This window comes from Corvus brachyrhynchos, unplaced genomic scaffold, assembly GCF_000691975.1.
Source record: "Corvus brachyrhynchos isolate BGI_N302 unplaced genomic scaffold, ASM69197v1 scaffold3, whole genome shotgun sequence".
Lineage (NCBI taxonomy): Eukaryota > Metazoa > Chordata > Aves > Passeriformes > Corvidae > Corvus > Corvus brachyrhynchos.
In genome coordinates this window covers 7,473,928-7,485,537 of record NW_008237619.1, presented here as the reverse complement: position 1 = coordinate 7,485,537, position 11,610 = coordinate 7,473,928, and the positions used below count along the sequence as shown (strand labels likewise).

Sequence of the window (11,610 nt, the reverse complement as noted above, 5' to 3'; positions counted from 1 at the left end):
TCTTTGTACAGCAGGAAAAGGAGGGGAGTGCAGGGAAATCCTACAGCGCCGAGGTGGGATGAAAACCTCTTCCCCTGGCAGCCCAGTCAGCATGAGCCTTTGTTGAATAGATTGGGCTCATCTTGCAGGAAGGGAGGCAATGGCCCTGGAGGCACAGAACAGGGGCAGGACTTAGACTCTGATGTGTGTGTCAAGTTCAGATTTGAATGATGGAGCAGGAAGTTCAGACTCTGCGTGAAATGATCCTGTAACAAGAGCTGAAACTGATTCTCCTGACTTACCTTTTCAGTAAGGGTGGGATGTAGTAATAAAGCAACAGAAGGGAAAGTATTGTGCTTTTTTTTTTTTTTTTTTTTTTTTTTTGAGCTGAGGAATTGCTGAGCTCCTCTTTAAGATGGACTCCATTAAGACCCAAATATGTGGATGCTTAAAGAAGCAAGTAACTCCATCAACTCTTTGTTCTGACTGCAGCTGATTGCTGGGTTTTTTGGGTTTTGTTTGCTTTTTTTTTTTTAAAGCAAATCATGCTTGAACAAGGGCCATGAGCCTTTTCATGTTTGCCCACTTGTAGATTGTTTCAACTGCAGCTGTAAAAGCTTAAGCACTCCTATATTGCTGGATTATTCACTACCCCCAGTAAGCTGAGTAACTCTACTTCTCACAAGTTTCAAAGGTCCAGGAGGTTTTTAAGATCACCTGCAAGAGCTTGCCAAGCTTTTCTTGGGGAGAAGGGGTGCAGCTGAATGAGATGGAGTGCTAGTCAAGCAAGGCACCTTGACCTTCGTTGGAAATCATTTTTCATCTCAAGCAGTAATGAAGAAGCATGTGTTTTGTGCAGGGCTGTGTTTGGACTTGTCTGCCATAGCTCTAGCAGAAGTCAAAGTTGTTTTCTTCGGAGACTGAAGGAGAGAGATGCTTCATGGTGGCTCTTTATGAATTGCCCTGTGGCAGATTCCTGTGATGCTGGAATGCATGGACTGTGCTTGTTTAAGTACTGTGGCTTTCACTTTTTTAAGAAGGGAAATGGGAGTTTAGGTGCAGGGAAGAGAATGTCAGGAATGCTGACAGTCTGTAGTTCTCTAGCCTTTTCCTGGATCAGTGGAGGCAAATAGCTGGGCTCTGCTCCACTTGTTAAAAACTGTTTCCATTGCACAGCTTCGTAGCAGCATGTGAAGCTTGCATTTGCTGAACAGGGCAAGGGGAGACTTCTGTGCATGTGAAGTGTGTGACTATGGCTGCAGAGTGTTGCACACAGCTTTCTCAGAACAGTAAAAACCCTTGTCTAGATGTGACTGACAGGTTGTTTCAGAAAAGTCATGATCTTTCTTCTTTTTCATGCAGTTTCACTTCTGGTTTTGGTTTCTACTTCTCTTGAAATAGATAATAAAAATTTCCTGTGGTAGCTGCTCATCAGGACAGGTCTTGGATCCAAGCAATAGTTGCTGTGTCCAGATCACTCAGGAATCCAGTTCGTGGTTTGAGGTGTTCGTGCAAAGATCAAGCAAGGCAATGCCTTTGAAACCTTTTCTTAATCTTGTTAAAGATTTGACTGGTGCCATGAAGTGCTGTTTTATCTTAAAGTTCTTCTCAGGGATCTTACTAGGTGGAAATCTCAGCACATAAAACTTGGCAGGCTGCAGGGATGTAATAGGCCCTACACAGAAGGGAACAGAAGGTTGTCTTTTAAGTGATGTTCATGTGCACTAAGTCATGATTTGTTTGTCCTTAGATGCTTGTTTGCCCCATTATGACAAGATCTAAGTCTTTGCACGATTTCATGTAGAATTAACCATAATAAAAGTGAATAAAAATCCTACTGAATAAAGAGGCTTTAAGCAAATCATCTGCTCTGTGAAGTGTAAGCAGGACTAAGCACAGATTGAATCTGCAAAAGTGTACTGCTGCTTTGTATACCATTCTTGCTGCTCAAACTGCCATAAATTGAAAGCAGATTTCTCTTGTATAAACCAGCCAGCTAGTGTGCCGAACTGAGAATGAAAGTGTTGGAACTTAGCCCCCAGAATTGACCAGCCAGAGGTACCACCTCTTATTTATCTTTAGTTGATAGGCTGCTCCTCCTCACCAGAGGATGTGGAAGACTGGGAGGGGGGAGGAGGAGTTAATGCCTTGAAGGGAACATACGTTTGCTCTCAGGAATTGGTTTCTTCTGCTCTTCATCACTTTTTCAGCTTGAGCTGGGGCTCACACGTCAAGACTGCCTGAATAGTGTGTGGCTTGCTTTCCTCCTAGCCAGACTTGCACAATGTCTGGCTCTAATCTGTGTATTGGGGATGATACTGAGCAGACTTCTCCCTTCACTAGCTCATTTTTATTATGTATTGAGGTGGCATAACTTTCATAGAATCATGTAGGTTAGAAAAGACCATTAGAATAATTGAGTCCAACTGTTAACCCAGCACTGCCAAGTCCACCACTAAACCATCTCTCCAAGTGCCACATCTACACATCTTTTAAATATTGCTGGGGATGATGACTCAATCAGTTTCCTGGGCATCCTGTTCCAGGGCTTGGCAGCCCTTTCCATGAAGAAAATTTTCCTAATAGCCAATCTAAACCTCCACTGGCACAAGCGGAGGCAATTTCCTCTTGGCCTGTTGCTTCTTGGGAGAATAAACCAACCTCCACCTGGCTACAGCCTCCTTCCAGGGAGCTGCAGAGAACCAAAAGGTCTCCCCTGAGCATCCTTTTCTCCAGGCTAAACACCCTCAGCTGCCTCAGCACCTCAATGTCCTTTTTGTAGTGAGAGGCCCAGAACTTGTCATGGGACTTGAGATGTGGCCTCACCAGTGCTGAATACAGGGGGACAGTCACTGCTGTGGTCCTGCTGAGCACGTTATTTCTGACACAGGTCAGGTGCCATTGGCCTTCTTGGCCACCTGGATACACTCTGGCTCATGTGCAGCCACTGTTGACCAGCACCCCCAGGTCCTTTTCTGCTGGGCAGCTTTCCAGCCCCTCTGCCCCCTGCCTGGGGTTGTTGTGACCCAAAGGCATGACCCAGCACTTTGCCTTATTGAACCTTGTATTGTTGGTCTCAGCCCATCAATCCAGCCTGTCCAGATCCCTCTGCCAAGCCTTCTTGCCCTCCAGCAGATCAACATTCCTGCCTGCCTTAGTATTATCTGCAAACTGACTGAGGGTGCACTCAATCTTCTTGTCCAGATCATTGATAAAGATATTAAACAGGACTGGCCCCAATACTTAGGCCTAGAGAACCCCACTGGTGGCCAGATGCCAGCTGCATGTAACTATTTACCACCACTTTCTTGGTCCAGCCCTCCAGCTGTGTGTTTTACCCAGCACACAGTGCATCTGTCCAAGCCACAAGCAGCCTGTTTCTCCAAGAGGATGCTGTAGGAAACACTGTCAAAGGCTTTACTAAAGTTTAGGTAGACAACTTCAAAAACTGTAATAATTTTGTCTGCCTGGCAGTCTTGTGTGTATAGTTCATGTCTGCTGCTGTGGAATTTGACTGTAAGATTTTTCTAATTCTGCTGTGTCGTCCCTTGCAGGCTGGAAGAGACAAGTATGAGCCCACTGCTACATCAGAGCATGGCGGAAAGAAGAAGGGGAAGAAGGAGAGGGACATGGATGAGCTTAAAAAGGAAGTTACGATGGTAAGAGTGTAGGGCACAGAAAGAGCAGCTTTAAGAATGTTTGCTATGCCCAAGGCCCTGTGCCTAATTTGACTAAAAGAGAAACGAGCTGGTGTGCTGACAGCATGATGTGACCGAAGGCAATGATCTCCCTTCTCCTCCCCTCTGTCCCCAAGCCAGACATGCTGTAAGTGTTTCAGCATTAAGATGAGCATGCAGTGGAGCCTGGCAGCATCACTTCTCACAAGGCACTTGACACAGAGCCTAAGTCTGTGCTTGCCTGCATTACCCCTAGCACAGTATAGATGGATTTCCTCAGCCAGGCAAGCACTCTCTGCATAGCAGCATTACAGCCTTTATTGTGCTGCCATGTGAGTGGAACTGCTGTTTTCATTCCAGCTGAGGAGTTGAGGCTGTACAGCTCCATTTACTGCTGGCCTCTGCTCAGACTGACCTCAGTATTATTCCTTCTAATCATGTTTGAGGCTGTGGGGAGTGTCTCCCATCCCCATCTGTGAAAGCTGGATGATGCTATATATCTGTCTGTGAACATCATCTGGCTTAGATCTGCTGTCCTTGAAGGTGATGCAGATTTTGTTTCTGTTCTGTGGGTTTGAGACTGGGCTTTCACGTTTTTGACTCCTCTGTTAGGAAGAGTGGATTCTAAAGATTTCTTAAAGATTAGATTATGCGTTCAGTAGTGATGTGTACTTAAAGCACCTGCTCCTCCAGTACAACCTCTCAAGTGAGGCACTGCTCTGAACCAACTTGAACCAGCTGAAAAATAGCCTGGCTATGAAAAGAAGCCTCTGGGGGAAGAAACACTTCCCCCAAAGTAGTGCTTAATCTAGCAGCACTGCTTTAAAATGTGTGAAATTACAGGTTTAATCTTCTGTACATTCCTACCTTCCTTCCCAATTCCTTTTCTTTCCATCCTCTCTCAACCTCCCAAAAAAAATCACCCATGGTGGTTTCACATAATCTTCTGGGGGTGTAAAGACTGCACTGAGATAAAGTCAGAGTTTTTCAAAAAAGCTGTCATGTACTCAAATAGTCACAAGAATGCAAAAGATGAGACTGCTGAATTCCAGAATGATTTTGAGACCTCTCCACATAGAGGATGAACTGGAATCCTGCTACCTCACCAACTGTTGCAGATAGGAAACCTGGGGTGGGGAGTGGAACTGCTGAGCTCTTTTCTCAGATTCTTTTATCTTCCAACTATTTCTTGTCTTTCAGGATGACCACAAGCTGAGTCTTGATGAACTTCATCGTAAATATGGAACAGACTTGAGTCGGGTAGGTAGGCATTGTATTCCCTCCCTGCTTGCCCTGATCTGAAAAGAAACAGTCTCTGCTCAGAGCATTTCACAAAGGGAGATCTGGGTGGTCTGGTTTGGGGGTGTTTTGTTTTTTGGGGGTTTTTTTTTGGTTGGGGTTTTTTTATTTTGTTGTTGTTGTTTTTTTCTTTTTGTGTTTTATCTCCCCTCCTCCAGTTAAGTTTCCCAGGCTTTGGGAGAACCACTGAATTCACAAACACTTCTCCTTATCCTCCCACTGTACAACTTGACTGCAATACTTTAGTGACTTTGCTTCTAACAAAGTCACTGTTATCTGCCTCTGAATTGTTCAAGGTTGATTCTTGGTTTTATTTTTTCTCCCGAGGAACACGTAATGAAGACAAATGTTTGTTATGTTGCAAATGTAGTCTAGTGAGCTAGCACATGCCCAGAGACTTAATGATGGCTAGTAGCAGTTACAATTTTGCCTTTCTGCAGTAAGAGGTGTGCCGATGTCCTAGGCTACCTCTGAGTCCAGTGCAGAAGTACTGCAGTGGTTTTACACTTTTGCTTCTGTTTGCTTTGCTTAATGCATTTCTTGCATGATTGCATGTAGAATCAAGTCTGCCCTTTACTCTATAACAGCACAGAGATTTGCCTTTTTGTGTCCCAAGACCTCGGCTTCTGAAAGCTGAACTTCCTGGATGTAAGGTTGTTCCAACATGTCATCACCTTTATGGCCTCCAGCTTTCACTTGTTCCATAATTTGATAAGGGTGGATGGCACTGTGCTGTTCCTCAGAGCTCAAAGTGTGTGGCAGTAGCTGTCTTGTCCTGCCCTTCTTCAGTGTTCATAAGCCCATGGCCTGCAGGCTCCTCAAGTAGCATTCAGCATCCTGTAGCTCCTGTTCTGGCATTCAGCTCTCACATCCTGCACTTGTGTTGTGGAACCTTGGCAGCTGTGGACATCTCCATTACCTGTTGGCAGCTCCTTGTTGCTGTGGTAGAACTTGATCAAATTCAGACCTACCCTGCAGCTGGTCTTGCCTCAATGCCTAAAAAAGGAACCTCTCTTGTAGGGTTTGACTCCTGCACGTGCAGCTGAGATCCTGGCTCGCGATGGCCCAAATGCCCTCACGCCCCCACCCACCACTCCGGAATGGGTAAAGTTCTGTCGGCAGCTTTTTGGAGGATTCTCGCTCCTGCTGTGGATTGGTGCTATTCTGTGTTTTCTGGCTTACGGCATACAGAGTTTGATGGGAGAGGAGCCCAACAATGATAACGTGAGTAAAAATGTCTGCTTTACCTCAAAGGCAGGCCAAGCAGCCTGTTGGGCTCAAAGCAGATTAACTTCCTTTAAGCATTCAGTCCAGAAGCTTTTCCCATAAGCACGGGAAATTCAGTGTGTGAGCTTAACATGTTTTGGAGTGCTTCCACATAATGAAATGAACAGCCAACTTCCTTAGTGTTGTGTTAACAGCACTAGCTTGTGGACAGCCTTTGTGTACAAAATGTACAGAGACTGCAAGTGCCTTCATGCTTGTAATGGGGCACTTAAATGCCAGGCAATTTTTTGCTAGGCAAAAATTGGAAGCCTTTCAGGCAGATTGTCCTCTGACTCACTTTCTCTGCTCTTTGTAGCTGTACCTGGGTATTGTGTTGGCAGCTGTGGTTATCATTACTGGCTGTTTCTCTTATTACCAAGAAGCAAAAAGCTCCAAGATCATGGAGTCCTTCAAGAACTTGGTGCCTCAGGTATGGAATAAATAACTTCCTTGAGGTCTGGCAAGCCATAGCTTGTTCAAAGGTATTAATGGTTTCAAACATCATCTCCAGTTGCAAGGGCCTGGCTGTTAATGTGGGTTACTGGCTCTTAATTTTGAGGGATCTGTGAGACTGCTCCAAGTAACTATGCTAATAGGCCAAGGTAGTTCCTGGAAACCTGTGGGTTCCACCAGCTTATTAACAATCATAGGACACTCTCTCAATAGTCTGGAGAGTTCAGAAACTGGTGTGATAAGCACTAAAGTTTGCATTCCTTCGTGGATGGTCTGGATCATACCTAACTATCATACAGTCACCTTGGGAACAAGGAGCTTTAATGTCAAGAAAACGAAAAATACTTACTTTTCTTATATAACATGTTTATCAGCTATAAACATCTTAGTACAAGTAGAAACCTTGTAGAATCATAGTATAACTATTTTAAGATTCTCAGATCTTTTGAGTCCTTTCTTAAGAGTTGCTTTTGACATAGATTGTTTCTTCACTGTCTTTCAGCAAGCACTTGTAGTCAGAAATGGTGAGAAGATGAGCATAAATGCTGAAGGTGTTGTAGTTGGAGATCTAGTGGAGGTGAAAGGAGGAGACAGAATTCCAGCTGACCTTCGGATCATATCAGCACATGGTTGCAAGGTACAGGAATGACAGGCTGTCTGGAAACTTCATTCTGAAGGAGGATGAATTTGTCTTCTATGCTGTGAATGGGGGCTGGAGTGGAGGAGAAGGGTGGGGGAAGTACCTACTAAGCATCTGTCTGCTCGTGTATGACAAAGTACTCTCTTTCATGTAGGTGGATAACTCCTCACTTACTGGTGAATCAGAGCCTCAGACCAGGTCTCCAGACTTCTCCCACGAGAACCCACTGGAGACCAGGAACATTGCCTTCTTTTCCACCAACTGTGTGGAAGGTGTGTGTGTCTCCTACTTCCTTGCCGTCTGAACAATGATGTTGAGCTGTATGGATAAGCAGTGTGAATACACCATGGCCTACTTCTACCATGCAGGAACAGGGTGGAAGTTCCCATCAAAGTCTTTGCCCATTCCAACAGCAGTACTGTAGAATGGGCAAAGACTCCACAGCACTACTGGGTTTTTTGTTCTTGCTTCTTCTAGAGGAGCAGCTATGTGGTGTGTCTTCTAGCCTGCCTGCTTTGTTACAAGTAAAAAGTGTTAAAGTGCAGATAACATAATGTGAACCATGAAGAAGAGCTGTATGGAATACTACAGCTGCTGCAGAAAGCAGGAACATCAGATATCTCTGGCAGGACTTCTGTTGCAGCTCCGAGTATGGGGATGGACAGCCTTTGTGCTGAAGTCCACCCAGAACATCTCTTCAGGATATTAAGGATATTAACAGGATATTAAGCTGTGGCTCCTTTTGTTTTCTAAAACCCATCTCTCTTCCAGGCACTGCCCGTGGCATTGTAATTAGCACCGGGGATCGCACTGTGATGGGCCGTATTGCCAGCTTGGCTTCTGGACTGGAAGGGGGGAAAACTCCAATTGCCGTGGAGATTGAGCACTTTATCCACCTCATCACTGGAGTGGCTGTGTTCCTGGGTGTTTCCTTCTTCATCCTTTCCCTCATCCTTGAGTACACATGGCTGGAGGCTGTTATCTTCCTCATCGGGATCATTGTTGCCAATGTCCCTGAAGGGCTGCTTGCAACGGTTACGGTGAGTGAAGCTGGAAAAAAGATTGAATTTGCTACATATGTGGTCCTTAAGGAAGTGGAGTGCTTTGTGCTCAGTGTGCATTCACACAGGTGAACACTAAAGTAGTGGAAGATGAGTGTGTAGGGCTGGGCTTTATAAATTCAGTGTATTTTAACTACTTGCCTGAATCAATGTCAATTTCTGCAGCTATTTATCTAATAAAGATGAGTCCCTAAGTTAGACCTGCACAGAGGCTTGGCATCATACAGCTGGAGTGAGCAAGACTAGGAGTTCCAGTCTTGGCTTTTTCTGTGGCAAGAAGAGGCTTTCCTGCTACAACCATCAGGGTTTCTACATCCACATGTGCACCAGCCCTTCCAACCCTTAAGGGCTGGCAGAGCATCTAGCAAGCTTCACTCTAGCCCCAGCTTTTGATCTGGGATCTGTCAGGGGTTTTTATAAGTTTGGTTTCCTGAAGATGTGGTGAGAGTATGTAGGTGTGCTTTAGGTGTATGGAGAGTGGTGGTGGACAGGACAAAATGCTTCCATGTAGCCCTTAGGAAGCAGAGTGGCAACCAAGCCAGGGAGTGAATGGTTGGGAACTGGAACCAGATAAGAGCCTCTATCAAGAAAGTGAGCTGGAGCTGCTCACTTTCTACAGCAGCAAGTTGCAAGCCCTATCACCAGAGCTAATTTGGGCCATCTCTTATGTGGCCTGCCTTCACCTATTTTGAGAACTCCTATGATTAGGAGGTGGCAGCTTTGACTGAAATGTTAGTCTGGGGCATGTTATTTACTTCCTAATGCTCTGAGAAGCAGGAGGCTGAAGCCTTGACAGTCCTTTTCTGGAGGTTTTGTAATGAAAATGTCATTTAAACCTAGCACCTGGGCCAAAGTGGTGGTGTTTGTTTTGCACTGGGAGGGTGAGCAAGGAGTTAGGGAGTCACTGCAGGGCATGGAAAGCTGGTTATCATTCCATGTGCATATGGAGTTGGGCAGCAGTGTTATTACTGCACAAGTGCATCTAACCTGTCACCTTTCTTGTCCCCAGGTATGTCTGACACTAACAGCCAAGCGTATGGCTCGTAAGAACTGCTTGGTGAAGAACCTGGAGGCCGTGGAGACCCTGGGTTCCACATCCACCATCTGTTCTGACAAAACAGGCACTCTGACACAGAATCGCATGACAGTGGCCCACATGTGGTTTGACAATCAGATTCACGAGGCCGATACTACAGAGAACCAGAGTGGTAAGATCACTTCTCTGTGCTTGAGGCATTTCATTAAAAAATGGCTTTTTCTGAGGCTTCTTGGACACTGGTACTTCCAAGAATCTGTGTTAGTAGCTCTCCAGTCCAAGTGAAGTTCACAGTGCTGGGACTTCTAACATACAACCTAGAATGAGCACAAAAAACAGAAGTGACACATAGAAAGCTTTGCACTGTACCCTGGTTCTGTTTAATCCTTTAACTCTGTATAGCCTGCCTTTTGCACAGAATTACTCCATTGGAATTTGAGCCTCTTGAATGTTCAGCCCTATATGTTTGTCCTGTATATAGAAATATTTGCAAAGTGCCTGATTATCTTTGCTAGAATGTATCTTGATGAAATTGCTCGATCTTAAATCTGTTGAAAGTAGGGACAGCAGAAGTCTTGGCCCTGATAATAATTACTTGAGGCTGGACATAGATGGAAAGTTCCCATGTGGAACTAGATGGTTGACTTTGGACAGGGGTTTTCCTGGGACATCCAGGTTGTGTTTGCATAGTGCCAGCTATGAATGTAAGACTTTAGCAGGAAGTTTCTCCTAGTTGGTGAGAACCTGAAATCCCAGTGTGCCGTGCAGTTGGGAGAGATTATTATCTCTCCAAAACTGTTCAATACAACCAAACTCAGGGGTTTCCTAGCTGTCATCTACCTTGTGAAATGCTGTGCTCACAACACATTATTAGCATAAACATTTTTACACTGATGCTGCTGCTGCTGCACCCTGCCCTGAGCCACTCCAAAACATTGTGCTTGTATGCACTGTTTAAAAAAGCCACTTTACTTAACACTAGTGCAAAGTAATGAGCTATAAATAGATTTTTTTGGAAGCCCTTGGCCTGGCAATGGTTGGCTTGGCTGCAGGGGAAATAAACCTATAAGATTTCACTTCATGGAAAGTATGTTAGGTTATCAGTTAACTCTCTCTTCAATTGATCTGCCTTAAAGCCAACTTAAGAGCTGGCACAAGAGAGTATCTATCTTTAAGCATTTTTCCTTTGGGGGCTGTTTCATCCAGTTCCTGGGTTGATGGATGAAGTGAGACAACCTGGAGGTGGAGCCCAGCATCTCTTACTCAAGCCCTCTGAATGAATGTTATCTGTCCAGAATTCCTTGGTTTTGTCAGTGTGTCCTCTGCTGCTGCTGGATACAGCTGTTACTGGAATCTTGAAAGCTGAGGTGTTCTCTTGCACTGCTTCTGTTCCACCTTCTGGTCTTAAATAATCAGCTGCTCATCGAGTATCTGGGAAGGGAGGAGGGATAAAAGAGATGTAGTGATGCTCTGAGTGTTTCCTGTTTCTGAGATAAAGGCTTCTTGCTCTTAAGCCTGTGGGATTTTGAGCTTATGTGACTTTCTTGATGGGTGATTTTCTGACATCCTTCCTCTGCTTTCAGGTGCTTCCTTTGACAAGAGCTCAGCCACTTGGACTGCTTTGTCCAGAATTGCAGGTCTCTGTAACCGTGCTGTGTTTCAGGCTGGCCAGGAAAATGTACCAATTCTTAAGGTGAGTTCCCAAAAAATTGTTGGTCTTGTTCCTTACCACCATCCTCCCATAATGGTAGTGAGATTGCATCCTGTGGGTCACAGGAACCTGCAAAGTAGAGTTATCTGCCACTCCTAATCTTTTCTGCAGTCTAGCACTCTTAGAGGAGGTGTGCTGTGGGCAGGGGAGAGGGGGTTGGGAAGATGTTTTTCCTACAGCAGAATCCCTGCCATCCTGGCATCTACACTCAATTTGGGAGGCCAGATAGTTCAGACAGGGCTAGGAAAGACCAGAAAGCTTTCCTAGGCATTTCCCAGTATCTGGCTGTTCCAGGAATTGCTATCTCAGGCATTTGTACACTTCAAAGCTACAAACACCTGGTGCTGGGAGAGGTAGACACAAGAGCTGGGGGGGCAGGGGCTGTGGGAGACTGGCTAGAGACAGTCTGCTCTCACTGGTGAGTCTCCTGAAGCTTTCACTGGTTCAGTGCTGGTGCAAATGCTGGCACAGCACCAGTTCACATTCCT

The 11,610-nt window shown here is 45.2% G+C and overlaps 1 protein-coding gene across 1 annotated transcript in view; it reads left to right on the top strand.

Moving 5' to 3' along the window:
* Window positions 1-3,511: 3,511 nt before the first annotated feature.
* ATP1A1 (ATPase Na+/K+ transporting subunit alpha 1) overlaps window positions 3,512-11,610 on the top strand; it is a 19,477-nt gene continuing 11,378 nt past the window's right edge. The window contains exons 1-9 of the mRNA XM_008631741.2: window positions 3,512-3,638; window positions 4,857-4,916; window positions 5,976-6,179; window positions 6,538-6,651; window positions 7,177-7,311; window positions 7,469-7,586; window positions 8,086-8,354; window positions 9,385-9,583; window positions 10,995-11,104. Of these exons, the coding sequence (XP_008629963.1) occupies window positions 3,609-3,638; window positions 4,857-4,916; window positions 5,976-6,179; window positions 6,538-6,651; window positions 7,177-7,311; window positions 7,469-7,586; window positions 8,086-8,354; window positions 9,385-9,583; window positions 10,995-11,104 (1,239 nt within the window). The 5' untranslated portion in view covers window positions 3,512-3,608. The remainder of the gene's footprint in view (window positions 3,639-4,856; window positions 4,917-5,975; window positions 6,180-6,537; window positions 6,652-7,176; window positions 7,312-7,468; window positions 7,587-8,085; window positions 8,355-9,384; window positions 9,584-10,994; window positions 11,105-11,610) is intronic.